The sequence below is a fragment of the Scardinius erythrophthalmus genome, assembly GCF_964197995.2.
Source record: "Scardinius erythrophthalmus genome assembly, chromosome: 10".
NCBI lineage: Eukaryota > Metazoa > Chordata > Actinopteri > Cypriniformes > Leuciscidae > Scardinius > Scardinius erythrophthalmus.
The window spans coordinates 28,819,500-28,846,098 of NC_138230.1; the positions used below are offsets into that span (position 1 = coordinate 28,819,500).

The following is a 26,599-nucleotide window of genomic DNA, read 5'->3' on the forward strand; positions in this document are numbered from 1 at the left end:
AAAATGTTTACTTTTATCTTGGGGTATTCAGTATTGTAGCTTGGGACCCTCTTCTTTTTTCCAGGTAATGGGATAGAGTAGGAGAGAGGGTGGGAGGGACGGAAGGAGGGAGAGATTGGGAGAAAGGGAGGAGAGATACCCCTCAAGCGAGCGCCTCAGTGGGAAGAGGATTATGTGCTTCTGCTTTTCTACCTTCTAGCAAAACTCCCGATTGGTTTCAGGAAAACTCAATTAAACTTTGTCTCTGTTGACTTCGTCTTCAGTGAGAATCAAACTGAAATTCCTCTGACATAATGCTGTAACCCTGAACAAGGAGACACAATAAGGTAGACACAAGACTGCCGTTTTAGACCCTCAAAAACAACAACGTGATAGAATAGTTGACCAAAAAAAAAAAAATATTTAAGGGAGTAGGTCACCTAAAAATCATGATGTTCAAAACCCGTACGCTGTTACTTTTCTATGGAATACAAAAAGAGAAAATTTTAAGAATCTTCATGCAGCACTTTTCCACACCTCAGAGTGACAACATCTGTCAAAAAAGAATGTGAATGTGTGTGAAGGACTTAATGACTTAAATTGATGTCTGTTCTTCGTTTAAAGCCTGACTAGAAGACCTGGGGGGCAGTTGCATAAACTTAGCCACTATGTCAAGACTGTGTCTTAAGAACTAGTTTGGGTCAACTAGCAATAAGAAAAGGAAATCAGTTTTACTTTTTTCAAATTAGACCGATCTACCTTTTTTTCTTAGGACCAGTTTTGAAGAAAAAAAATTAGATGACTAACTTTTAAGACTAGTCTAAGCAGTTTGTGCAGATGGACATCGTGTGGATTTTTAAAGAGTTAAAAAAAAAAAACACGTAAATTGTGAAGTTCATGATTTTGTTAAAACAATGCATTTTTAATTGTATTATAAATGATTAAAATCTTATCTGCAAGGTTGACTGAATCATCCATTTTAGGTGGATTCATTTTCTAGGTAGAGGAACTTAAGATTTTCAAGATAAACTATATTTAAGCAACATTATAAATGCTCCACATGGCTTTCTGGCTACTATTCACTAGTACTATCACAGGAAACTACAAGTGATAAGCCAATGACCACCGTTTCCCCTTGCTGTGATGTGCCAGGACTTTTTTCTTCTTTCTGTTGACCCCAGATTCACCTTAATAGAGCTGCTCCTTCCCATCACAGACAGCCATAAGCCTGTCAGATATCAGTCCATCAAGAAATGAGACAGAGGGAGAGAGAAAGAGAGAGAGCGAGACAGCAATGAAATATGAAGGGAAGAGAAGAAAGTCAGTGGGGGGGTTGGGATGATAAATCAAAAGATGAGGTCTACATCGCCTAATGACCAGAATAAACCTCTTTCCTGTTCAGTGACAGAGCTCAGAGTCTCTGCAGTCCTTAAGCCGTGTCCCTCCTGATCCAGACATCCACTACCATCAAACCAGGATTTATGACGCATCACAACCCCATGACAACATCCAGCAGCTTCATAATCTCATATTTTTTTCTGCCCGTGCCTGACATTTCCAGCCTCGACATTCACTCAAGATAAGCCAAAAGCCCTCTGACAGGATAGAGAGCACATATAAAACACACGCTTAAGAATTTAACTGCCCCCTTCACAGGAACTCAGTTCATGAGACGCGACTGCAACTGGCACAACATTTCATATCAGACAACTCAAGAACCCATATTCTGTTATAGAGAACACAGGTCTGGAACCACCACAGACCCACAATAGGGACACACTGTCAACAATATGTGTGGTCAACCAGCATGGGTTTTTAAATTGATACTCTTTTAGGAGAGAGTTTGACGTAAAAAAAAAGTTTAGTTTGTCATTTGAACTCAAATTTTTCAGGCAAGTGAACTTGAAAACAGAGGTGCATAGGGGAACAACTGTACTCATTAGGCCTCGCCCAACTGGGGCAGAGTTGACAATCTTAATTTTGATGATCCGATATCGATTCTTAAATCCAAAGATCAATCTTTCCGTCTATGCTGTTTTCAGTAGATGTGTGAACAAATGAAAAACAACAAACATTATTTGTAGCACACCTCCTATCATCTCTTCCTCACAAAATAAACATTAATGAACATCAGAAGATTGAAAGATACAGAAAAACTTACAGAAATGTATCATGTCTCATGTAATTGCTCAATCAGTGTTTTAACTGCAGAAAGACCAATAAAACAGCTTGTAAACAATATGTCACGTAACATTATTTACCTCAGGAAAGCCATTCAATGTCTATAAACTTGTTAGTTAGCTAAAAAAAGTAACTCTAGTGGGGAACATTTGTTAAATATATGCACTATATTACATATTCATCATATTTTTATTTGATGATGTTGGAGTAATATGTTATATATCTTTAATATAATAGACATGCACCAACTGATAGGGTTCCCTGTATAGCTTACATCATTATTTGGGAGATTGTTTTCCTTAAGAAAAATTCCACTGTTCTTGAGATATATAATCAAATCAAAAGCTTGTGAATCAAATCGAATCGATTTGGAAAATCAGTATCACACAATTTTTTTTGTCTATATGCCCACTGAACTTAAGTGGCCCCCGTACCGATGATACAAACATATCATGGTTCGGTGCAAAATAATGTGAAAACAGACCAGTAGGCAGTCCCTCCAGTTTTTCGCGATTCCACGATCGCTGAATACAACGCAGAATCAACAAAATGTCGCATTTTTTTGCGACCCTGCATAATTCCTAATTTAACCTCAAAATAATCACAAAAATGAAAAAGACCTCACAAAACATTAAATTATAATCACCCAATTGAAATATCTCTAGTTCTCTCCTCACACAGACTCATATGAGACGCGCACGCACACACACAAACTCTCCACGCACATACTTATATGAAACGCGAGCACACACGCGCACATACACATACTCAATGTGACCCGAGCACACACACACACAAACTCTCCGGGCACATACTCATACGAGACGCGACCACACACACACACACACACACACACACACAATACCATAAAGATGTGGAAAAGGTGTGGCTACATTTCTCCAGGCTCGATGCCAACAGCGCGCGATGCAGTAGCCTATATGCGGTAAAATAAATGCTGATACCGTGACAAATATGATGAAGCCCTTGACAGTGCACGGAGTAAACATAAGAGCAGAAAGTTGTTCCGTCTTCGAATGGTTAATGAAGATATACCTTGTTGATCACTCTGACAGTGTTTATATTGCAATAATGACCTACTGAATGTACACTGTTCAAAAATCCGTTGGTTAGTCAGTAAGGATGCATTAAAGTGATCAAAAGTGACCTTAAAACATGTCACGTGTAATGTTACAAAATATTTCGTTTTTTAAATAAATGCTGTTCTTTTGAAAATTTTATACATCAAAGAATCATGAAAAAAATTCCAAAATGTTAAGCAGCAAACTGTTTTCATATTTCTGAAGGATCATGTGACACTAAAGCAATGATTTTGAAATATATTCAAATAAGATTTTAAATTGTAATACTATTTCACAATATTACAAGTTTTACTGTATTTTTGATCAAACAAATTCAGCTTTGGTGAGCATGAGCTCTTGATATATATATATATATATATATATATATATATATATATATATATATATATATACATATAAATTGTTCCTTTGTGCTTTTTTTGTTCCTTTGTGCACTGGCTAGGAGCATGAGTCAAACTGAAAAAATAAAACCAAAGTTTTTCTGAGGTAATGTGTTATGTTAAAATGGATTACATAAAATTGGTATTGAAAAAAGTATCGTTAGAAACCGGTATCGAAATTGGCACCGGATCGAAAGATTTTGAACAATACCCAGCCCTAGCAGCTGCACAGCTAGCACAGTGAGTATCTGGCTCACTCATTGGCTGTGCTGCGGCAACTGCACATCCAACTTGCCAGGTTACTATAGTGCGGGCGGCTACGCAATACTCGTTCCCTACTCTCAGGGAACTGAGGTTACGATAGTAACCGAGTAGTTCCCTTTCGAACGGTCACTTCGTATTGCGTAGCTATACGCAGTGGGGACGCCATGCAAAACGCCGCACTGTAAGTAACTGGTTGCCTACAGCAGCTCAGGACCCCTTAACTCAGGATTTACACACAGCTCTACAGTATAAATTACTACACCTGCTGTTAATATTTACATAGGTCAGGTAGAAAAATTACCCATAGGTTGTTTTTAAAGTTAATTTGATGAGACCAAAATAAACAAGCTTTATGCATTTTGTTTGTGATTTGTGTCATGTATGACTATTATGCATTTGACATAATACTATTATGGTAAATGTGATGTCCTAATTATAAAATATAAAAATCGCAAATTTCTTCACAAATTTCTGGACATCACCACAAAATCAGTCATTTTGATCATAAAAAAAAATCACACCAAAAAATCGTGAAATCCTGGAGGGACTGAGTAGGGCACTCGGGGTTCAGACTAAGTAAGTTAATCAAATGTGAAAACCACTTTGAAACTCTAATATTTCATCCCCCAATCCAAAATACGTTAATATATCCTTGTAATATGCATACAGTATATAATTCTCACCCCCCAAAACCTCTGATGTGACCAGCATTGGGAGAACTAACTCTGCAATCTGGTATAGTACGCCAGGGAGTTCGAGAGATATCCAGCCGCGTGGCCTAATCGATCCCGTCCCTCTTTCAGTTCCTTAATAACTTCTCTGCTGAAAGCCCTTCAGTTCATCAGCGTTGTCTTTTAATTAAACGCAATCGCTGTGCCGCTCACTGGTGGAAAGTCGACTCCTCCAGGGGGGCGGTGCTGTTTGAATACACTGATAATGAAATTTGACATTGCTGGAGATGTTCAACCATTATTCTATTTCTCTGTGTTCTCAGATAACTGCGATAAAGGCCTTTAAGTCTTTCATATCCTCAAGTCTTATTTCAAAATGGAGAAGGGATTGTTCTCTGTTGAACTTACACATGTACTGTAAGAAGATTAATCAATTAAGCTCCTGCAGATAATAAAAATAGTGAAGCACTTTAGCGGAAATATCACTTTTAGTCAAGGAGAGAGAGCACCAGCAACAAAGAGTTATCTTTCTGCTCTTTAAACATTGAGTATTTGTTCGTGGAGTGGCAAGTTATTACTGCTCACTTTTTCTTCTTTTGGAAAAAATGGGGCCATGGTCTTATCTTGGAAAAGGGTCCATGTTTTTTTTTAGATCCACTGCACATATAAAGTCAAGACATGGGGGTTTTAAGACCCCATGAAATCGACATTATGAGTTCTCTGGCTTTTAGCCCATGTGTGCTAGCTTTGAGATCATCTACAGTATATTGTAGTGCACAGGTTTTAAACTTTTTAATGCCACAGACCCCTAAATTTGATGATCTCATTGTGAGGGACCCCTTCTAAAAATGCAAATACAGATAAACACACTACTGTTCAAAAGTTCGGGGTCAGTAAAACTTTTTAATGTTCTTGAAAGAAGTCTTCAAAGCTGCGTTTATTTGATCAAAAATACAGTAAAGACAGAAATATTAGCCGCTTTCCGACCGGAGGAACCTTTTCACAGTTCTTAGAACTATTGGCTATAGTACCCGGATGTCGGCGTGTTCGCACCGCAGGAACTAGGAACGATTTTAGTTCTAGGAACTCCATTTGTAGGAACTAATTTAGGTCCTACTTCAGAGTCGGGTCTAAACCAGCACTATAGGAACTATCCGTGACGTTAGTGTACGCTGATTGACCGAATGCACGCGGAACACCAGCACCCGCCATTTTTAAAACAGCTAGAATGTAAACACACAGATTATAGCCTATATATTTACTCCATAAACTAACTATACAAACATGGAAAACAGTGATATATGGGTCTCTAAACCTTAAATGCTGAAGAGAAAATCCAACGCAACTTTGAGGGGACCAAGCCAAACATGATTATGTAGGCTAATAACCTTTTTTCATATACTGTCTACTTTCTATAACAGTTCTATCTAATAAGATATTAAACAGTACTGTTAGACAGATCGCTAACTAATAACACAGAGAATGCGAGCATTGTTTGCTCTGGCGTTCTCAGCGCCGCCAAAATAAAGGTCCGTCACGCCGTCAAAATAAAAGTCACCGTGCTTGCGTCACTCCCTTACCCCTCCTACCAGTTCCTATGGCCACTTGGCCAGTGCGAACGCAAACAGCAAAACCGAGTTTGAGGGAGAGTAGTTCTTAGAACTGTTTAGAAGTGGACAGTTCCTAGAACTAAGTTCCTAGAACTACTAGGTCGGAAAGCGGCTATTGTGAAATATTAACTCATTCCCCGCCAGTAACGGAATTTTCCAGCTTTCCGTGTTTTCACTGTTATATGGTAGGGGGTGCTATTACGAGAATCTCCAGATCAAAACACAGGCAAAAAAGGAGCAGAAACAAGCGATAAAAGCATTGCTTATGCACGTTATAGTCTTTGAAAAACACATTTTTTTGTTCAAAGTTTTGCTTTTTTTATGAAACCCTACCCACATTCAAGTGTTAATAAAAAAATAATGCATTACGCTTTTGTTTAAAAGCAGAGGCTCTGTTCTTTCTTTTGACATATTGCATGTTCAGATAATCCTACAACAAAATATTCAGGGGCCATGAAGTTTTCGTGAAAATGATCAAAAACGCTGATGGTGGCTGGCGACTTTGTTATTAAACAAAGTTAAAAATAACAATTGTTAACAAAAATTAAAAATAACAATTGTTCTTTAATATATTTTAAAATTAATACTTTTTATATTATATAATATTTTAACATATTTTTTATATTAATGCATTTTGTGAAAACCAAGATACATTATTATTTGGGATTATTTTATAGACAGTTCAAAATAACGGCTTATATAAATAGTATAAATAGTACTAGCAAAAAAGAAAAGTTATTTTGTTTAAGTTGATGCAGCAGGAATTTTATATGTATAAACTTCAAGAGAAACATAAAGCAGTCAATTTAATAAAATAATTACAGAATAATAATTAATCTCATGATTTCTAACCAGTCGTTAGGAGGCAGAATGAAACCGTAATCATTTAAAATTATATACATTTTAATTCTGTATTTAATTTTTACAATAACATTACCAATTAACATAACATATTTAACCCTAATTTTTAATTTTTTTATTTAGAATATATATTACACCAACAATTTCAAACTAAAGCCAACAATCTTCAATCAAATGATCTCTAGAATTAGAATGTGATCTAATACCACCAGCAACTGTCTTACAATAGCAAGTCACACATCATTGGTTGGGTCTCATTCCACTCCCTTTTTCCCTATGATGTGAATCAGTAGATCATAAACAAGAATTCAGGCACTAGCAAGGGCCTTGATCCAATAAACACTGATAACTCAATATTACCCAAAACTCAATTACAAAGTCAAGCATTAAAAATAGTTTGTATTTATCAAAACGTTTCTGCTGATGGATATCCTTCTGCTGTCAATTGTTGTCAGTTGTGCTGTCCTGCCATTTCATGGGGTCTTTAAAACCCCGTTCAAGTATACACACTCTCAGGCACAGAAGCCTGCAAGAATTACAAATACATTTATAAGCCCAAATAATAAATTCTCACCTTTAATGTAAACAGCACAGTTGCTCTTTCCATCCTCTGCACTGACCCACATCATGTCCATCAGCCAGCGAGGACCTCCACTCAACACCAGCGAAACCTGTAACACAAAACACACACATCAGCTGTTTCTAAGACCCACCAACTCAAACAAACCATCTGATTGACATATAGATCAACCAACCACAACTTGCCATTTTTGTGTTACAAATACATCAGACGGTCAGTGGCATACGGTGGATACGCCATCCAACGGTGGGACTGTCCTAGTGAGCGTGTTTAAACAAATTCAACCATGAATTCATCATTTCCAAAAGCCCTTCAAAAGATATATCTCCATGTATGTGTGTGAGAAGAGAGGCGAGCAGGAAGCCACACCCTGTCCCGCTCGCCCTATGAATGCCTGTATTGTTAGAGACCCTCTGAATGTTCAACCTGATCAGATCTCATCCTTTGGGAGGTTTGGAATCCAGAATGGAGCGGCATGGACTTGGAGACAGAAGAATCGGAATGCTGAGCACTGATCTTTAGACACATTGTACCCCTCTATCACCAGCATCACAGCTTCCTGAAACCGGCACACTCGGAATTTAAAGAACCGGCAAAGGGATGGACAGAGGATTTGATTTTATAATTGGAAGACTGAACTGAATTGATATTTCTGTTGAAATAAAAAATAAAATTGTGCTTACAATTGTGGGATATCTGTGATGTTGCTAAGTACAAAAATACAAAAACACCCCACATCCCAAACACACTAATTGCAGGACAACGTTTCGACCATCAGGTCTTCATCAGGCACAATTTTGTATGGCTTCAGAAGACTTGGAATGCAACAAGTTCTTTAGTCAGGTTTTTGCAATAAATACCTGTGACTATACTTTTATCTGCGTTACATGTTTTATGTTGTTCAGAACTGGTTAGGTTTAGAGTTGGGGTGGGGTTAGGTCCTTAAAAAAAATCATGAAAGTATAAATATTAATAATATTTATTATTTTACAAATACATGCAAAAATATTTTTTTTTGAAGCACAAATACATGCTTCTTAATCAAACACACAAGGCAAGTAATTGAAAGCAATTGGTTTCCTAGTTCGTAGATATAGCGATGCCTAGGGATACCTTTAACGTCTTGTAGTGACATTAAATTCGCTTGATCATGCTTCAGTTTTTGACACCTTGGGAGTGAGAATGCGTTGTCATAAATAGTCTTTTTAAAAGTATGCTGAAGTCTGCTACTTTTTCTCAAGTGTATATTTCCTCTTTGTGTCTGCCTCTCTATTTCTAATAGGCCGTAAGACAAAGCCCTGCCGGCCCTGTCTGGGATTGACCAGTCGGCAGGAAGATGATACGATTCAGCAAAAATGCAGATTTGGCCCGAGAGAGAGGGAGCGTGTGCTCCCGGAGAGATAAGCACAGTGATAACAGTCTAAGAGTCTGGAAAGCATTTGGTTTCCTTTCCTCCCCCATAGGGATATAAAGGGATGATGCTGTTTTAGAGCTGGATGTCTTCTGATCCCTACAGGTAATAGAGATCATATCCACTTCATCTCAAAGGGCTGCAATGACTTAATCTGAAATTAGTACAAATTGGTGACATGGGGCTTTGCTTGGGGTCCCTGCATGTAAGTAGAGACATTTATGCCAAACTAAATCAAAATACAGGGGCCCCAATAAATCAACTTAAAGGAATAGTTCACCCGAAAAATGAAAATTCTGTTATCATTCAAGTTGTTCCAAACCCGTATGAATTTCTTTCTTCTGCTGAACACAAAAGAAGATATTTTGAAGAATGTCGGTAACCAAATATTTGATGGACCACATTGACTTCCATAGTATTTGTTTTCCATGATGACAAATGATGATGACAGAATTTTAATTTTTGGGTGAACTGTTTCTTTAAAGGGTTAGTTCACCCAAAAATGAAAATTATGTCATTAATGACTCACTCTCATGTCGTTCCAAGCCCGTAAGACCTCCGTTCATCTTCGGAACACAGTTTAAGATATTTTAGATTTAGTCCGAGAGCTTTCTGTTCCTCCATTGAAAGTCAATGGACGGCATACTGTCCATGTCCAGAAAGGCAATAAAAACATCATCAAAGTAGTCCATGTGACAATCTTAAGTTTATCAAGCGACGAGAATACTTTTTGTGCGCAGAAAGTAAACAAAAATAACAACTTTATTCCACTATTCATTTCCTTCTCTCTAGGCCTCGAGTGAGTTCACGTAGTGTTTTTGTGTAGCGCGTCTGTGTTGTGCGTCACACGCATCACACATGACCAGCGTCGGCCAATAGTGAGCCTACGTGTGACGTACAACATAGACGCGCTGCGCAAAAACACTACGTGAACTCACTCGAGGCGTAGAGAGAAGGAAATGAATAGTGGAATAAAGTCGTTATTTTTGTTTACTTTTTGCGTACAAAAAGTATTCTCGTCGCTTTATAAACTTAAGATTGAGCCACTGATGTCACATGGACTACTTTGATGATGTCTTTATTGCCTTTCTGGACATGGACAGTATGCCGTCCATTGACTTTCAATAGAGGAACAGAAAGCTCTCGGACTAAATCTAAAATATCTTAAACTGTGTTCCGAAGGTGAACGGAGGTCTTACGGGCTTGGAACGACATGAGGATGAGTCATTAATGACATAATTTTCATTTTTGGGTGAACTAACCCTTTAAGGCTGGAATACACTACACAACTTTTAGAATCTTTTGATTCATTTGTAAATGGTTAAAAAGAAAAAAATGTGAAAAAAAGAGAAAAAAACACTAAAGGACTGAGGATCACTCACTACCAGGCTTTCATATCGTTTCAAACACAAAGGTCACACATAAGATGTGTCCCAATTCAGAGCCTTTATCCTGACAAGGCTACCTTTGAAGGCCGAAAGCGGCACGACTAAAGCCTGGTTCACACAGCTGATTTTCCAAACCTGAGAGACCCCACACACGGCGATAAAAAATCACGGGTCTAACAGTTTTGGTCATACAGCGTGTGGTGCGCAGCCACACGGCAAAATCAACACATCACACACGAACCGATTTGACTCCCGAGCATTCCCAGGTCAGACGGGAAATCTCGCAAAATCCCTCGAGATCAAACGTGACTTCAGAGTAAACAATCATGGCGGACGAAGAGGATGCAGTGGCGATAGTTTGCAGTTTGTTTTTAACCGAAAAAAATGTTATCAAAAGAAAATCTCCGACTTCCACCGGACTTTCTGGTGCGCCATGCCGCCGGCTGTTTTGATTTTGTTTCCCGGTGCTTCCTTGCCGCCTCGTCACCTCGCTTTCTGATTGGCTACACGCCACAGTCCACAGGCTGCGTGCTCGTTTGTCCCCGGGGGACACCACACACGAAGAGAAATCGGGCCAAAAAAATCCAACATGTTGGATATCCCAGATTTGAAGTTGGAGCGGTCCCGACGTCCTTCCGAGCAGACGAGAGCAGTCTTAACACACCACACACGGCAGGAATATCGGATCAGATTATTTTACGATAATCAGAGCATCCTTAAGATTGTCGGAAGGGGTGAATCGGGGCTAAAATCGGCCTAATTATCCTGCCGTGTAAACCAGGCTTTAGGCTGTCCCAAATCAATGGCTGCTTCGAATGCAGCTTACAAATGCATCCTACTTTCCTTGGGCAGTGAAGAATAGAACAAGTGGATAATTTGCAGTTCCGTCTCCATTATTGTTTACATGGTCATCGAGGTTGGTCTCTAACAGAGCCATTGAGAAAGTCAGCTCTGATATGTTATTGTCATGATCCGATTGCATGATGTGGGCAGCCACACTTTCGGTTTTTTTAAGTCTGGTCTGTTTACACTGAAACGTAACCCTGGAGTTTTCAAACTAAAACAGGGTCTGCAGCGTTTCCAAAAGTCTACATTTTCAAGGGTCGCAAACTCCGGAGTAGAGTAGACACCATGTGTAACCGTAGCAAAAGTTATGTGTTTTAAAACAAAAACACAATTGTGTAAACTGGGCCATAATAGTCTGAAGAAAAAAAATCAGAGTCTGTGTCCATCATACACTATGCAATTTTCTGTGAAATCTATGAACTCTGACTGAAGACTGCAGACTTTCGGCCACTAGTGTTGACTCGTCCCGACTGTAAATCGGGAAAAAATCTGGACAAGTCATGTAGTGTATTCCTTTAGAAGAATTTGATGAGAAATATTCACATTGATATTGATTTATCTTTTTAGATGGCAGATTTTGGTGTCTTGACAAATCCATAAGTACATACATTTTCATTGGTCTTATTGTGAACAATTAATCAGTGCACACAATTTTAAAGAAAAAAGCTTTTCAATCATTTTTCATGATTCACGTTCTTTAAAGTCCCCCTGTAGTAAAAATGTGTATCCCTTAAAACACATCTTTGATCACCAAAATGACATATTTAAAATTTTTTTCCTTGGAAAAAAATTCTTCATGCCTTAAAATAGCTTGAATGAAACTCTACACCCTTGCCTCGTTTAGTATACGCGGTTCAATGAATATGCAAATTAGCCCCGTCTCGACTCACTCACGCAGCTCAGAGATCCACTTGTTGCCGATCACGTTGACGTGATTGGTTACAAGGTAGTTTGTGACGTCAGAAACACCAGCGATTTCAAACCGCTTTTTTGAGACTGTCTTTGGTTCACTGCGGTTTTAAAGGGACAGTAAGTAGGAATTACTCCCATCTAGTGGTGAATTTGTATTTTGCAATCAAACTAATTTTGCTCTCCGGCGCCTCCCGTTTTCAAATGCGCGTTGCATCTACGGTAAGCGATATGTACCAAAAAGCTATGACAGGATGTCTTCTAATAGCACCTCGTCGAGTTTTCCTTCAGGTGAACTGGTTTGTTATTTCAAACAAACTACAACTTGACACAACGAACAAACGAATGTTACAGTTTTGAACAAACAAAACTTACAACCTTGTTTATAGGACCTTCTCTACTTTACTCAATAGCTGCTATTCATCAAAGAGCCTGTTTAACTTTTAACTATGTTCTACTGTCTATATCAGTGTTTCCCAACCTTTTTTCAGTCAAGGCACCCTTTGAAATTTAAAAAAAATGTGTGGCACCCTACACTAGTGTTGTCACGATACTACTTTGATACTATACTTTGAAATGTGCTGGGGTTTTTTTTATTTTATTTTTGATGTGCACAAATAAATGACAGATAGGCTAACATAAGATTTTCTTCTTCCTGTTCCTTTTTTTTCTTCGTTCATGCATGTTACAAATTAATGAATGAATTAAACATTTTTAATTTTATATAATATATAATTTTGTTATAATTGCACAAGATAGCTTGTTTTTACTATATTTTATGTAGCCTAATAATTTCACAGTAAATCTCCAAATTAATGTAGAAACATCATAAAGACAGTATATTTCAAATAATTGTTTAATGGCATCTTTTTATGAATGAAGTGTTATTTGATTCTGATGTCACTGCTGCACTGTCACATGTGGATCCCACACGCGTCCCATTTTCTCACAACTCTTAACGTTCATTTAAGACTTTATTTAACTAATTTAAGACTGCTCTCATGAGGATAGCCTACTCAAAGCGAAAGCGCGAAAGAGAAGTCGAGTCTGGCGCGCGTCGTGTCAGCATCACAGGACAGCGCATTCTCTTTTGTATTTTCTCGCTTACATGGTTAGAAGCATTTGCATGAAGAAGAACGTGATTATATAATGTAACGCTAGCCAAAGGATGACAGAAAAAAATGCTGCTTTAATTGCGTTAAATATTTTTAACGTGTTAAACTGAAAAACATTAATCGCACGCGTTGCATTGACAGCAGCACGGAAATAACCGATGTGTTTATGTGAATACGCGGCAAGACGGACGTTGTGACAATGTTTTCGTGTGTATTTGACTCTAAGCGCATCAATGAAAAATAGGCAGCTTTATGTGGACGCACTGGGAATGAGGCACAGGAATAAAATCATGCGCAAGCGCAACCTCCGCAATTCAACGCCGAAAACTTATGATTTGCATTTTTATCATAAATTTGTGCGCATTATTTGTTGTAATTAGAGACTTCCGACGATCCGAGATTGATGGTAAAAAATGTTTTTTTTACACAGCACCCCTGCTCTCGCCAGAAGCACCCCAGGGTGCCGCGTCACCCCGCTGGGAAACGCTGGTCTATATAGGCTAATTAAAAAATAAAAATAAAAAGCCTGTAATTAAGACCTTAACATTGACTTACCTGTCGAGAGGAAAGCAGGCAACTTCAGCGTCTCTTTTGAAAGCTTTCTCCTGCATTAGCTATCCCGACATAAACCCTTGTTTTTGTAATCTCCGGTCACGGGCAATACAAAGAAACTAGGGCAGTGGTTCACAACCTTTTTGACTTGAATGCCCCGGTTGTCAAACACAATATTCAAATTATTTCAGTTTAAATTATGATTTGCATGTGTGTGTTTTTTTAGCTTTTAATTTTAGATTAGAGTTGGGCAATTCCACGCAAAAATGTCACATCCATAACGCCAACTAAATACCATAGCATTGTGTTGGTGTTATGGATGTGACAGTTTTGCGTGGAATTGCCCAGTTGTGATATATTATTAATAATGTATTAATTTAAATACCTAAGTCAGAGGTGTCCAATCCTGCTCCTGGGGGCCACTTTTCAGCAAAGTTTAGCTCTAACCCCAATTAAACACACCTGAACCAGCTAATCAAGGTCTCACTAGGTCTCACACCAGGTCTCACACCTGAACCAGCTAATCAAGGTCTCACTTGGCATACTAGAAATTTCCAGGCAGGTGTGTTGAGGCAAGTTGGAGCTAAACTCCACAAGACAATGGCCCTCCAGGACCGAGTTTGGACACCCCTGACCTAAGTCATTGCAGCACCCTTGGAAGTTTGCTGAGGCCCCCTAGTAGGCCCCGGTCCCATGGTTGAGAACCACTTGAAAGGGCATTTTTCATACACTTGCCAGTCTCTAGATGTCCCAGGTGTTGCTTTCAATGCAAGTTGAGTTATGCAAAGAACTTTATTACTTATGGATAGAGGTTTGTATGAAAAAAAAAAAAAATCATACTTTACCTTCCACGTGTGACGTGCGTACTCACTTACAGTACGTATAGTGTCTCTTTTTAAAGACTCACCGTCAGAATGGAGCCGCAGAAAGAGAGAGAGGTTTGTGCAGATCTGACTGTGTGGGAATACTTCACGAAAAAGACAGAGTCTACACAGCACTCCACTCTCCTTGAGTCATTTCTTTCTCTTTTTGCCTGTCTCTCTCTCCGCTGAATCCTCTTTCCCCTTATCAGGCCAGCACAGGCCTCCATCGGCCTCTCCCCACTCTGACAGGAGCAACAACAATGGGCCTGCGATACCAGTCCGCTTCACAGGGTAAACCTGCCACGGGCACAGATTACCCGTGACACACACACTCACTCTCTCTCTGGTACACTCCAAAACACAACACCACCTTCTCCAAGGCCTCAAAATACAAAATGGACACAAAAACCTTTTAAATGATTTAACTTCTCTCCCTTGCTTTCTTTTCAATCTGGCCGTCTGATCTCTATGTCTGTAATTACCCACAATTCACTAAGGTTGTATACCAAGTAAGAATTATGTGGACAAAGCCAAATCACAATAGTACAGAGTTATGTTAAGTCACGTGATAATTATGGTATTTATGAGATGAATGCACCAGAACAAACATCACAACAATGTCATAAGTATCAAAACTATGGGCACACAATTTTTGAGTGTCAATTAAAGAATCATGATGGAAGCAAACTAGTTATAGGTCATAATAACAAATTTATTGAGAAGGTTGATATATAACCTTGTATAATGTAGTTTGCACATGTTTTCTCAGTTGAAGATAAAGAATTCTGATAAAAGTGAAGTTGTTAGCCCTTTTGCTAAAAGTCTAAACAGACAACTACATCTCTGTACACTTAATGTGTTTTTTTTCTTTTTTTCTTTTTTTTCATTTTGTTGCAAGCATAAAAAGGCATCTTAGTTGGTAAGTGAAAAAAAATAAAAAAATAAACTCAATTGTGCTTCGATTTGTCAACTACACATTGCTCTGAATTATTACCTAATTAGAAAGAACTGTCCCAAGAAAATCAGGTTAGCATGTCCACATTTTGCAAATAAGCAAAACAAACAACCCCCACCTTGTCACTTCCTCCTGTGGCCACCTCAATCTTCCCTGGGAAAGGACCCCATGTGGTGCCTAGTAGAAGTGCCTGACAAGAAAAAATCCTTCTCTCCCCTCCTTCACCAACCATTTTCAGCTGACCTGTAGAAGACAATCAATCAATCAATCAATCAATCAATAAATAGTATATATATAGTTCAGCCTGATTCAAACTTTTTTTTTTTTTTATGTTACACTAAAAATGTCTCTTCCAAGTGCACTACTGTTTAAAAGTGTGGGGTTAGTAAGATTTTTCATATATTTTAACAAAGTCTCTATGCTCACCAGGTCTGCCTTTATTTGACAAAAAAAAAAAAAAAAGTCAAAACACCATTTAAAATAACTGTTTTCTATTTGAATATGTATTTAATTCCTGTGATGGAAAAGCTGCATTTTCAGCTTCATCGTTCAGTCTTCAGTGTCACAAAATCCTTCAGAAATGATTCTAATATGCTGATTTGCTTCTAAAAATTTGTTTTTCTTATCATCAATGTTAAAAACATATGTGCTGTAATGTATTATTGTATATTAAGTGCATTTCAACTTTAGGGACAACCCATCAGGGGTAAACTGGGGATTAGAGTCTTGCTCAAGGGCACAATGCTGAAAGTTCATCAGGTTCAATACATTTTTTACAGTTACCAGCCCGGATATTTAGCCAAAACACCACACCACACCACTCCATGAGCAGACTAAGCCACAGTGTGAGCACATAGGAGCTCAATTAGAAATCATACACCCATCCATTGGACCCTCTCCTGGGTGACCCTGCCTGTCTCTTTGATTAGGCTTTCGCTCACTGCTTTGACAGGGTTTCAGATAAGGTGGATTAAGCCTCTTTCTGCTGAAAGTTTTGATGTGAACAGTGCAGAAGCGTGGTAAATTATCCAGTTTCAGGAGGAGATGTGGAATGCCGGCAGATGGATTGATAAATAAAGAGAATCTTGAGGCAGTGCTTTCAGGACATCAGGGTTAAGCCTTTACACCCATCCCCTCTTTGGATTAATAGATGTATTTAACTACAGACTGTATTTAACTAATATAACAGTGGGGGCTATATTAGTGTGTATATATATATATATATATATATATATATATATATATATATATTGCACAACAATACTTTACATATGATGACATATATTTGTACTTCAGAGCAATTTAAGGGCAAAAAATGTCAAATAAGTCTTGTAACCGACTGCAACTAAATGAATGCGTACGTTTTTCTTTTAAATCAAAAATTCAAAATAAATTCATTTAATAAATAGTAATAATTAATAATTAATGAGCAGCAGTGAAAAGGAAGATTTTTAGAGTCTGCTCTTAAAGTCATTTTTTATGAAAGAAAAAAAGTCATATGGGTTTAGTGCAAATGAAGGTGAGCAAATTATAAATCTGAGACTGTAAATTCCAAGTTAACATGAAACCACATTATAATAATATTAATTATTAATAAATAATTACATTCCAGAACTAAGTAGATTTGTGACGGTTAAATAGGTAGATTAAAAAAGATATTTATAGCCAAATAGTATAATAATTGTACACACACACACACACACACACACACACACACACACACACACACACACACACACACACACACACACACACACACACACACACACACACACACACACACACACACACACACATACACACACAATGGAAGTCAGTGAGAACCAAAACTGGTTGGCTACCAACTATTTTCAAAATACTTCAGGAAGTCAGATGAAGTATAAAGGATTTTTGACATAAACAAGGAAAGTTGTCTTAGCAAGTTATTACATTTTGAAAAAAAAAAATTACAAAATATATATATTTTTTTTATCTCTGCAATAATGTGCACAGATCATTCACAATAACAACAGCAACGAAAAATTAAAAATAATAAAAAAGGGTCCATTTTGATTTCATGTTAACTTTAAAACTAAGAACAGACTTAAAATTTAATCCAGTGGTTGAGAAAAATATAATTGTGGAAAATTATATATATATATATATATATTTTTTTTTTTTTTTTTTTTTTTTTTTCAAAATTTTTTTTGTAGTTCCACTTCAATACATCAGTTATACATTAGAAAACTCACAATGAACTTCATTTCATCTCAAAAATGTAGTCACAGTTCAAAGCACTTCGGGAACATTGGAGTACTAAAATAAACAAAAGTCATTATCAAAAAAATTACTGAGGGAATATATGCACTGTTCTTCTACATCAGGGCCAAAGTGAACTAATCAAAAGCTCTGTCTGCCACAGAGAAACCAGAAAACCGCCCTTTTCTACACCTCTCTCCTTCCATACTGTCCCTCTCTTCCGTCTCTCTCTCTCTCTCTCTCTCTCTCTCTCTCTCTCTCTCTCTCTCTCTCTCTCTCTCTCTCTCTCTCTCTCTCTCTCTCTCTCTCTCTCTCTCTCTCTCTCTCAGTGGTCTAATCTGTGAGGGACTTAAAGGGACCTTATCTCCAGGCTCTCCTGCTTCATTTCATGCTTGATTTACTTTAATTTGTCTGATAGGGCAGCAGGATTTGGAGACAGCCCATCTTTGGCTTGGGTGACGAGTGAAAAAAAAAGCCACTCTGATATTTCTCTGGTACATTGTCGCGGGTTTTTGACTTCTTTCCTCTCTCTCTCCCTCTCTGCCACGAGTTCCTGGAGAGAGAGACTGGAAAAGGGCAAGAGAGAATGCGTGAGAGAATGAGAAAGATCTCAGTGTGGTGTAGCAGGCTGTTTGAGTGTGCTTCAAGTCAAGCAGCCACAGAAGAAAAGGATTGTGGGAGTATGGCATGATTGTATGATGTAGTCCTTCGCCGGCTGAGATTGACGGAGGCAAAGTGCACTACGTGAATGAGTAGGGTTCAAACTGATCGTCTGCCCTGGACATATAAAATACACGTTATACTCAGTTTATTTAAGAAAATGATGGATAAAACACAATGGGTCTTATTTATGAGACACACATTTTTGGTGTGTAAAAAATGACAATATACAAAAGAATAGTTTTATAAATGATTTACTGGTAACACTTTACAATAAGGTTCATTAGTTAACATTAGTGTTAATGTACATGAACTAATAATGAACTGCACGTATACAGCATTTATTAATCTTTGTTAATGTTAATTTCAACATTTACTAATACTTTATTAAAATCTTGTTAACATTAGTTAATGCACTGTGAACTAACATGAACTAACAATGAACAGCTGTATTTTTATTAACTAACATTAACAAAGATTAACAAAAACAGTAACAAATGGATATGCTCATAGTTAGTTCATGTTAGGTAATACATTAAGTAATGTTAAAGGGTTAGTTCACCCAAAAAATTCTGTCAGTAATTACTCACCCTCATGTTGTTCCAACCCCGTAAGACCTTCGTTCATCTTCGGAACACAAATTAAGATATTTTTGATTAAATCTGAGAGCTGGATCACTCCTCCATATGGCTTCTAAGGCATTATAACTTGCTGGCCCAGAAAGGGTATTAAACACACCGTTAATATAGTCCAAGTGACTACAGTGGCTCAATCTTAAGTTTATAAAGCGACGAGAATACTTTTTGTGCGCAAAAAAAATAAAAAAATAACAACTTTATTCCACTATTCATTTCCTTCTGTCTGGGCCTCGAGTGAATTCACGTAGTATAACTGCGTAACGCTTCTGGGTAATACGTCACATGTAGGCTCACTATTGGCCGACGCTGGTCATGTGTGTGATAGTTATACTACGTGAATTCACTCGAGGCCCAGAGAGAAGGAAATGAATAGTGGAATAAAGTCGCTATTTATTTATTTTTATTATTTTTTTTGCGCACGAAAAGTATTCTCGTCGCTTTATAAACTTAAGATTGAGCCACTGGAGTCACTTGGACTATATTAACGATGTCTTTAATACCCTTTCTGGGCCAGCAAGTTATAATGCCTTAGAAGCCTATGGAAGAGTGATCCAGCTCTCAGATTTAATCAAAAATATCTTAATTTGTGTTCCGAAGATGAACGAAGGTCTTACGGGGTTGGAACAACATGAGGGTGAGTAATTACTGACAGAATTTTTTGGGTGGACTAACCCTTTAACTAATGAACCTTATTGTAAAGTGTTACCAATTTACTCAGAAATTGTGGCCTAATAAGTCTAAAACTTAAGTAAGAAGATATAAAAAATAATCAAACATAGCACACATTTTTATTTTGGAAATTAATAAAATATTGTGTAAAATATGTACATTTAATCTCCATAATTTGTAAATGACTTATTTGTGATCAATCAATTGCATGGGCACTGTATGTGTAATCCATAAGATTAGACTAAGTAAATGGATAAATGTCAATGTAAATTGAACAATAAATATGGGTATTAGGATGGAAATTATGGTAAAAGTAAATGTATGTAAGGAACAACATGTGATTTTGGGAGCTCGCTTACATGTGCATTACTACGGTCTGATGTCAGCAAAACATCCATTCATTCATCATATTAAAGCCCATTCAAAGGTGTCTGTCTGACTATCTTCCCCGTCGAGGCCCTTAAAAGGGAAGCAAAGAGTTTCGACTTCCTCTTGCGCGTGTTTCGGGCTAAAGAGATTTACTCTCCGGGCTCTTTTTTTTAGCTGAAATAAAACTGACGAATAAATTCATCTCCCAGCGGTGAAGGGCAGAGGGCTTCACATTGACAGTCTCTGTATTTGAAACTCGAAAAATCCACCTCCTCCCCTCCCAAAAAACCAGCTCCAAACCAGAGAGCATTGAAATTCCCCTCGCAGCGCTGCACGGGATTTGCTAAACGGCGGGGTGTGTGTGTGCGTGGCTGATAAACGGAGTGATGATCCAGCAACACGTCTTTATCCTCGCGCTCCGCTTTAATTAACGCCGGCTTGTTTGTTGAAAAGATGATTAATATGCCAGTGAAAATGGCCTAATTGAATACCGCAACAACCCACACAATCAGGGAGGAACACGCTGTTTTGTTTTGTGTAGATTAGCCCTTTTATCAATGTCATTATTTATATTATTATTATTATTACGTGGTATTTTAATTCAACTGACAGCCCCATCCCCCACACCCCTCCTCCAGGCATAAGGAGGGACAGGCGTATCGTACAGACAATGAATGAGCCACATTGTGTCCGTTTGAGGAGGGGTCAAGAGGAGCCAGAAACTTTTGTCAGCCAGTCAAAGATCTCTCGGCTCGGGATGATTTTTGAAGTGAATGCTGTCCTACAGAAAGGTCACATGTATGTTTTATGTGAGTTATTTCTATTTCTATTTTAGACTACTCATGGTTGGACAAAACAAGCAATTTTTGTTTATTGGGAAGGATGGTTTAAAGTCACAATGTAACAGAAGTAATGGCAGATATTTTCTTCCATATTGTGATGTATACACCCAAGTGAAACATTAATGAAAAAGAAAAATATTCATGCTGGATCTATCTATCGATTGTTTTTAAAATGGAGGCAGATCTGAATGCGAGCTTGCAATCGATTGTAAGAAAGAGACGGGGTAAAAGGTTGAGTAATGGCATTGGAAACTTTAGTCTTTGTTATACATGTTACATGTACTTACTATATTAATGACAGTAAATGATTCATAATTACAGGCAACTTACTCCAAACCACAGTCTGTCACTGTAAAATAAGTACATGTTGTTAATTAATACTACTCAGTACTTAATTGTATAATTAATTAATGTGTAACAAAGACACAATGTAAAAATGTGCAACCTGACATTTTTCATTAATCCTTAAACACATACCCGGGACATCATTCACTATCTTCCTCCTCATTCATTTTTTAAAGTTAGACATCAAACTTCTTAGTATTCCTCAATCAATTCATTCTAAACAATATAGCAAGAAAAAAATTATAAAATGATAGAAGAATATCTGTTTTCCCATTAATTTTCTGTAAAAATTGTATCGGGTCACTAACAACCCAGATGTTTAACAGAGTAAGTAAATTTTTTCAGCACAAAAATAATTGAATCTTTGATGACTGAATAAGTGCAATTCACCTTTATTCAACAAGGTGGCAATGTCTGATACACAATGAAGTGATGTTTCACTCGAAGTTACCGCAGGCAGAAAACAAAAGAATAGAAACTATCAGCAAAACTTGAAATGGTTCAGCGATTTACTGCAGAGCAAGTACTGAATGCAATCAAACATTAGTGTCACTGTCACTTGATGGTGGATCTGGTGAAGAAGCTGTCAGCGATCAAAATGTTGTTTCTGAAGATGTTGAAAATGATAGTTTTGACAATATGTTTGAGATCGTGAATATAAGCCAGATGCTGAATGTAATGGGAAATGAGCTCTGATGAGGACAGTGATGATGGTATAAAACATATTCTTAAACTGAACCCTTCAAAGCTCCAAAAGGTAACAAAATATGCTTTATTTTATTCTTCTGTAATTGTTACTCTAATATCTGGAGAGTTTTATATTATCTCGACAGGTAGAGATCCATCTGTGTTAGATATAGTTCCGGGTCGCCAAGGACACGAATATGTAATAATGATTGTCGAAACATTCATGCATTTAAGAGTTAAAAATATGAGCTAAACAAAATGAATAAAATAAAACATATGACTGAATGAATCATTCACAATAAGATCAGCAAGATTCATTTATAAAATAAATGAATTTCCATTTCAAGCCAACTTTAAAAGCTGAAATATTTGCTTTGTTGTTTCATTACTCTGTCATTTTCATTCATTGAGAAAAATGTTTACTGGTTTTGTAGGTCATTTACTGGTTCTGTTTACTCTAGTCTCCTGTTCACATGTTTAATGTTTAAGTCTTGTGGCTGTACTTCAAACAATATGTACAGTATTTGTCAATTGTTTTGCGTTCTCTCGCAAATGTTGGACGTTCCCCCGAGAAACTTTACGTTTGCTCGCAAAACCGAACGCAAAGTTTCTTGGCGGAACACATGTTTTTGCGAGGGAACGCAAAGTTTCTCGGGGAACACAAAACATTTGCGAGAGAACGCAAAAGCATTAACATATTTTTTACTCCATCTCACTTTTTTCTTTTCATTCACCGTGTCCCTTAAGGCCTCCTTAATTGTAAGTGCATTACTATAAATGTGATTTATGCTTGTTTTGAGGGGTGACTTGAAACGATTTTCCGTGGTGATCAACAGTTTACCACAGATGCTGTCCATGAGTTTAGGCTTGTACTGAACTCAGAAAATTCAACTCTCTTTAAAAGAGTTGAGAATATCTGCGAATACAATCTGAAATCAAGGAGGCCATGTAAGATGATGAATATCCTCAATTTGATTCAGTTCATATCCCATGACGCTCGTCTAAATGTCAGAAGTCTGGAATCCGTACATGTATCTCTCTCTCTCTCTCTCTCTCTCTCTCTCTCTCTCTCTCTCTCTCTCTCTCTCTCTCTCTCTCTCTCTCTCTCTCTCTCTCTCTCTCTCTCTCTCTCTCTCTCTCTCTCTCTCTCTCTCTCTCTCGGCTGTCGAGCGCAGTGGTCAGCTGCTCTCAGCTCTAGTTTACATGTTCTCCGCCGCGTTCCCGCTCCCAGTGTGAAAAGGCTTTAGGGGGCTCAATCAGTGGGACTTTGATGTCGACTGCAGCTGTAATGATTTCATATTGTTCCAGGGATTTCTCTAATCCACTACACTTTCATTAAAATCCCTCACTCCATCCTGTCTTCTTCTGAGGCGTCGGACAGAATCGGCCTCCTTTCGTTCATCTCTCACTTTTTACATTCCTTCATTCCTTCTTTCGCTGCAATATTCATTGGGAAGTTATAACTGTAGATGCTAATTCAATTTGAGATGTTGGAAATCATTCCATGCAAAGCTTTAATTAGTAAATTATGAGGTTCAGAAACAAGAACTAGTGACATATGGCAGGTTGGAAGGGTCACGAAACAAAACAAATGGTGGTCGCAATTTAACGTCAGACATGCAGGTCTAGTTGTGTTTGTGGAAATACAAACTGCTGTATTAACTATCCACATCCTCACAATTAATCTAACACATTCCTATTCGTGAAACACTCTGTTTTTTCTAGTCTGCAAGTACCCTTTGTCTTGTTGTGTCAAGAGACTTGCTTGCAGTACAGATTGAGTGTGTTGTGCATTGAAAAAGCATTACAGTAATGGTTTTCAATTAAGATGCATTGGGGTAAATGAATATGCAAACAAGACTATTGTACTTCTGTAGCAAGGAAGATTCCCTCCTCTATGAAAAAAAAAAAAAAACTAGTGAAACGCAAGAAACAGTGTATGTGCCACCTCTGTTCTATGATTAACCAAATACTGCATTGCTACTTTTCGTTTGACATTTTTATGGTGATGTCACTTGACAACATTATAATCATTATATTTCTCATGAAATATACACAACCATTCAAAAGTGTGGGGTCAATACGATTTTTTTTTATTGAAATTAATACGTTTATTCAGCAAGGACACATGAAATTGATCAAAAGTCAATTATAAAGGCGTTATAAAGTTACATACGATTTTAATTTTAATAAATGATGATCTTTTAAACTTTCTATTCAAAGAAAAAAAAATGTATAACGGTTTCCACGGAAAAAAAAAAACTATTAAGCAGCAAAAACTGTTCTCAGTATTGATAATAATAAATGTTTTTCTTTTTTCAGAAAATCTGCATAATTCAAAAGATTTCTGAAGGATCATGTGACTGACATGTGACATGTCACTGGAGTAGCTTTGCCATCAGAGAAATAAATTACTTTTTAAATATTATGTTCAAATAAAAAAAACTTTACATTTACATTATATAAATAGTAACATTTCACACTATTTCAGTTATTACTGTACAACTGTTTTAAAGCTTATGAGGTGAGACTAAAATCGGTGCCGGATCCAAATCCAAAGGTGCCAGTATAACACAAATGAAGCATCAATTCTAGATATTATGTGTCTATTGGCTTGGCATACTGAGGCTCAGACTGTTCAGAGAAGACAAAAGCACTCTTTGCTGATCAGATAAGAAAACACAGTGCCTCATTATTGTATTTATTCAGAGGATGGAGGGAGAGAAAGAGAAATCCAGTGATAGAGACCGCAACAAAGAGCGTGAATATCAGAATGCGGTGATATCTCACCATCAAGACCTGATTACAAAGACCCGTGATCATATATAAAGATAAAAGAGAAGTCAGCTCAGTTTGGCTCTGGCACTAGTGACTGTATTGTGTAAATCTAGTGTGAACACGCAAGATAAAGCACCTCCCAAAATGGCATTATTACATTATCAGATTTCATGCTTTTAAAGAGGACAAGGCTTATTACAGTACATCACTTGGCTGCACCTTTCAGACTCATTTTATCTTACACTGTTGTCTCTGTGCAATTGTGACATATAAAAGTTTTTTTTTTTTTTTGTGGAATTCAACAATTCAACATGCATGCATGCATACTACTATTTGAAATATTTCTCTGTGTATTCTCTTCCACAAAAAAATAGAAGGTTGTTTACAGTGTTTATCGCAAAGTATAAGCAGTGTGCAAGTATTCCATTCTGAATGTATACCTTGTGAACTGCCTACCTAGACGCCACTTATGACCACAGATGCTTCTGATTTTGGTACTTTCTGAGCCCACTCAGAATGGGAAAATTTTAGATGTATAAACCTACTACCTATTTTATCATATTCTGTTTTGTTCATATTCTACACTTTTAAGAAGTGTACTTTGTAACAATGTCAAATTATAACTTTAAAGTACATTTAAAATAATTGTTTTTAATAATCTTTTGCCATGCTTTAAAGAAGTACACTTATTTTGATGTGTTGACTAACATTAAGCACATGTAAAGTGATTCAATTAAATTATTTGATTAAAATTTAAACTGTAGTGTGTTACTTAATATTACATTTAAAGTTAATATGTTTTAAATGTACTAAATTGCAACTTCATTATTACAAATGTGCAATTACAAATATATTTTAATACATAACATGCATGTTGAAATGACATATTAACTTACCATAAATGCTTGTCAAGACATTGAAGTAAGTAAACAGAAGCAATTATAAAATTACATAATGATAAACTGAGAAACTCTAAAGCTCAACTAATTGCACTTAATATAAATTTAAACTATAAAATATTTTCATTTAAATGGAACTTAAGTGTCTGAAGTGTCTGAACTTAAGTATCCTAAAGCATACTTCTTTTTCACAAGAGTATGTTGAATTGTATAAATGTAAGGTGTGTTAAGAGGGTTGAGACGTGATTGGACAGCTGTCTTACTTGGACCGTCCCATTCCTCTGCTGTCAGTGGGCTGGGCTGGACTCTCTCTTCTTGTCCATCACTGTCTTGTTGTTCTACCTTTAAAATTCCGCCCATTTCACCTGTAAAAAAAGACATCAAAGCTTAACTGTATGTGAACAAACGGCTAAATCGTAGCACAATCACTAAACCGGACAGTGACGGCCGTTCTGGCTCTCGCACCGGCAGCAGCTGTTCATTTTTTGTAATTCCAATATGCAGTTTCTCATTTTGGATTCTTTCAAGTGTCTGCTGTGGGATTTTATGCTCGTTTCTTTGGAGAGAATGGAAAAGAGACAGAGAGCAAGTCCCTGGACCCACCTTGATCACAGACTCGCTGCCTGTGTTAAGCCCTGTGACGAAACTTATTGGAAATGTTTAATTACAGTGTTGGGAAAGAAATTAAGCTACAAGATGATTCCTTAATTAAGCTGTGATTAAGGATTTTCTGCCTTTGGCTCTGACACCATGGGCAAAGTACTATTTAACACCGTCACAGGCAAGAGAAGTTAACTCCAAGAACAGGC

At 37.3% G+C, this 26,599-nt stretch overlaps 1 protein-coding gene across 1 annotated transcript in view; it reads right to left on the minus strand.

Annotated features, from left to right (window-relative positions):
* Positions 1-26,599, minus strand: part of zfpm2b (zinc finger protein, FOG family member 2b) — a 56,157-nt gene that overhangs the window by 12,773 nt on the left and 16,785 nt on the right. Inside the window, exons 3-5 of the mRNA XM_081376179.1 lie at positions 26,054-26,155; positions 15,784-15,908; positions 7,621-7,717 (exon numbers count right to left, since the gene is read on the minus strand). Of these exons, the coding sequence (XP_081232305.1) occupies positions 7,621-7,717; positions 15,784-15,908; positions 26,054-26,155 (324 nt within the window). The remainder of the gene's footprint in view (positions 1-7,620; positions 7,718-15,783; positions 15,909-26,053; positions 26,156-26,599) is intronic.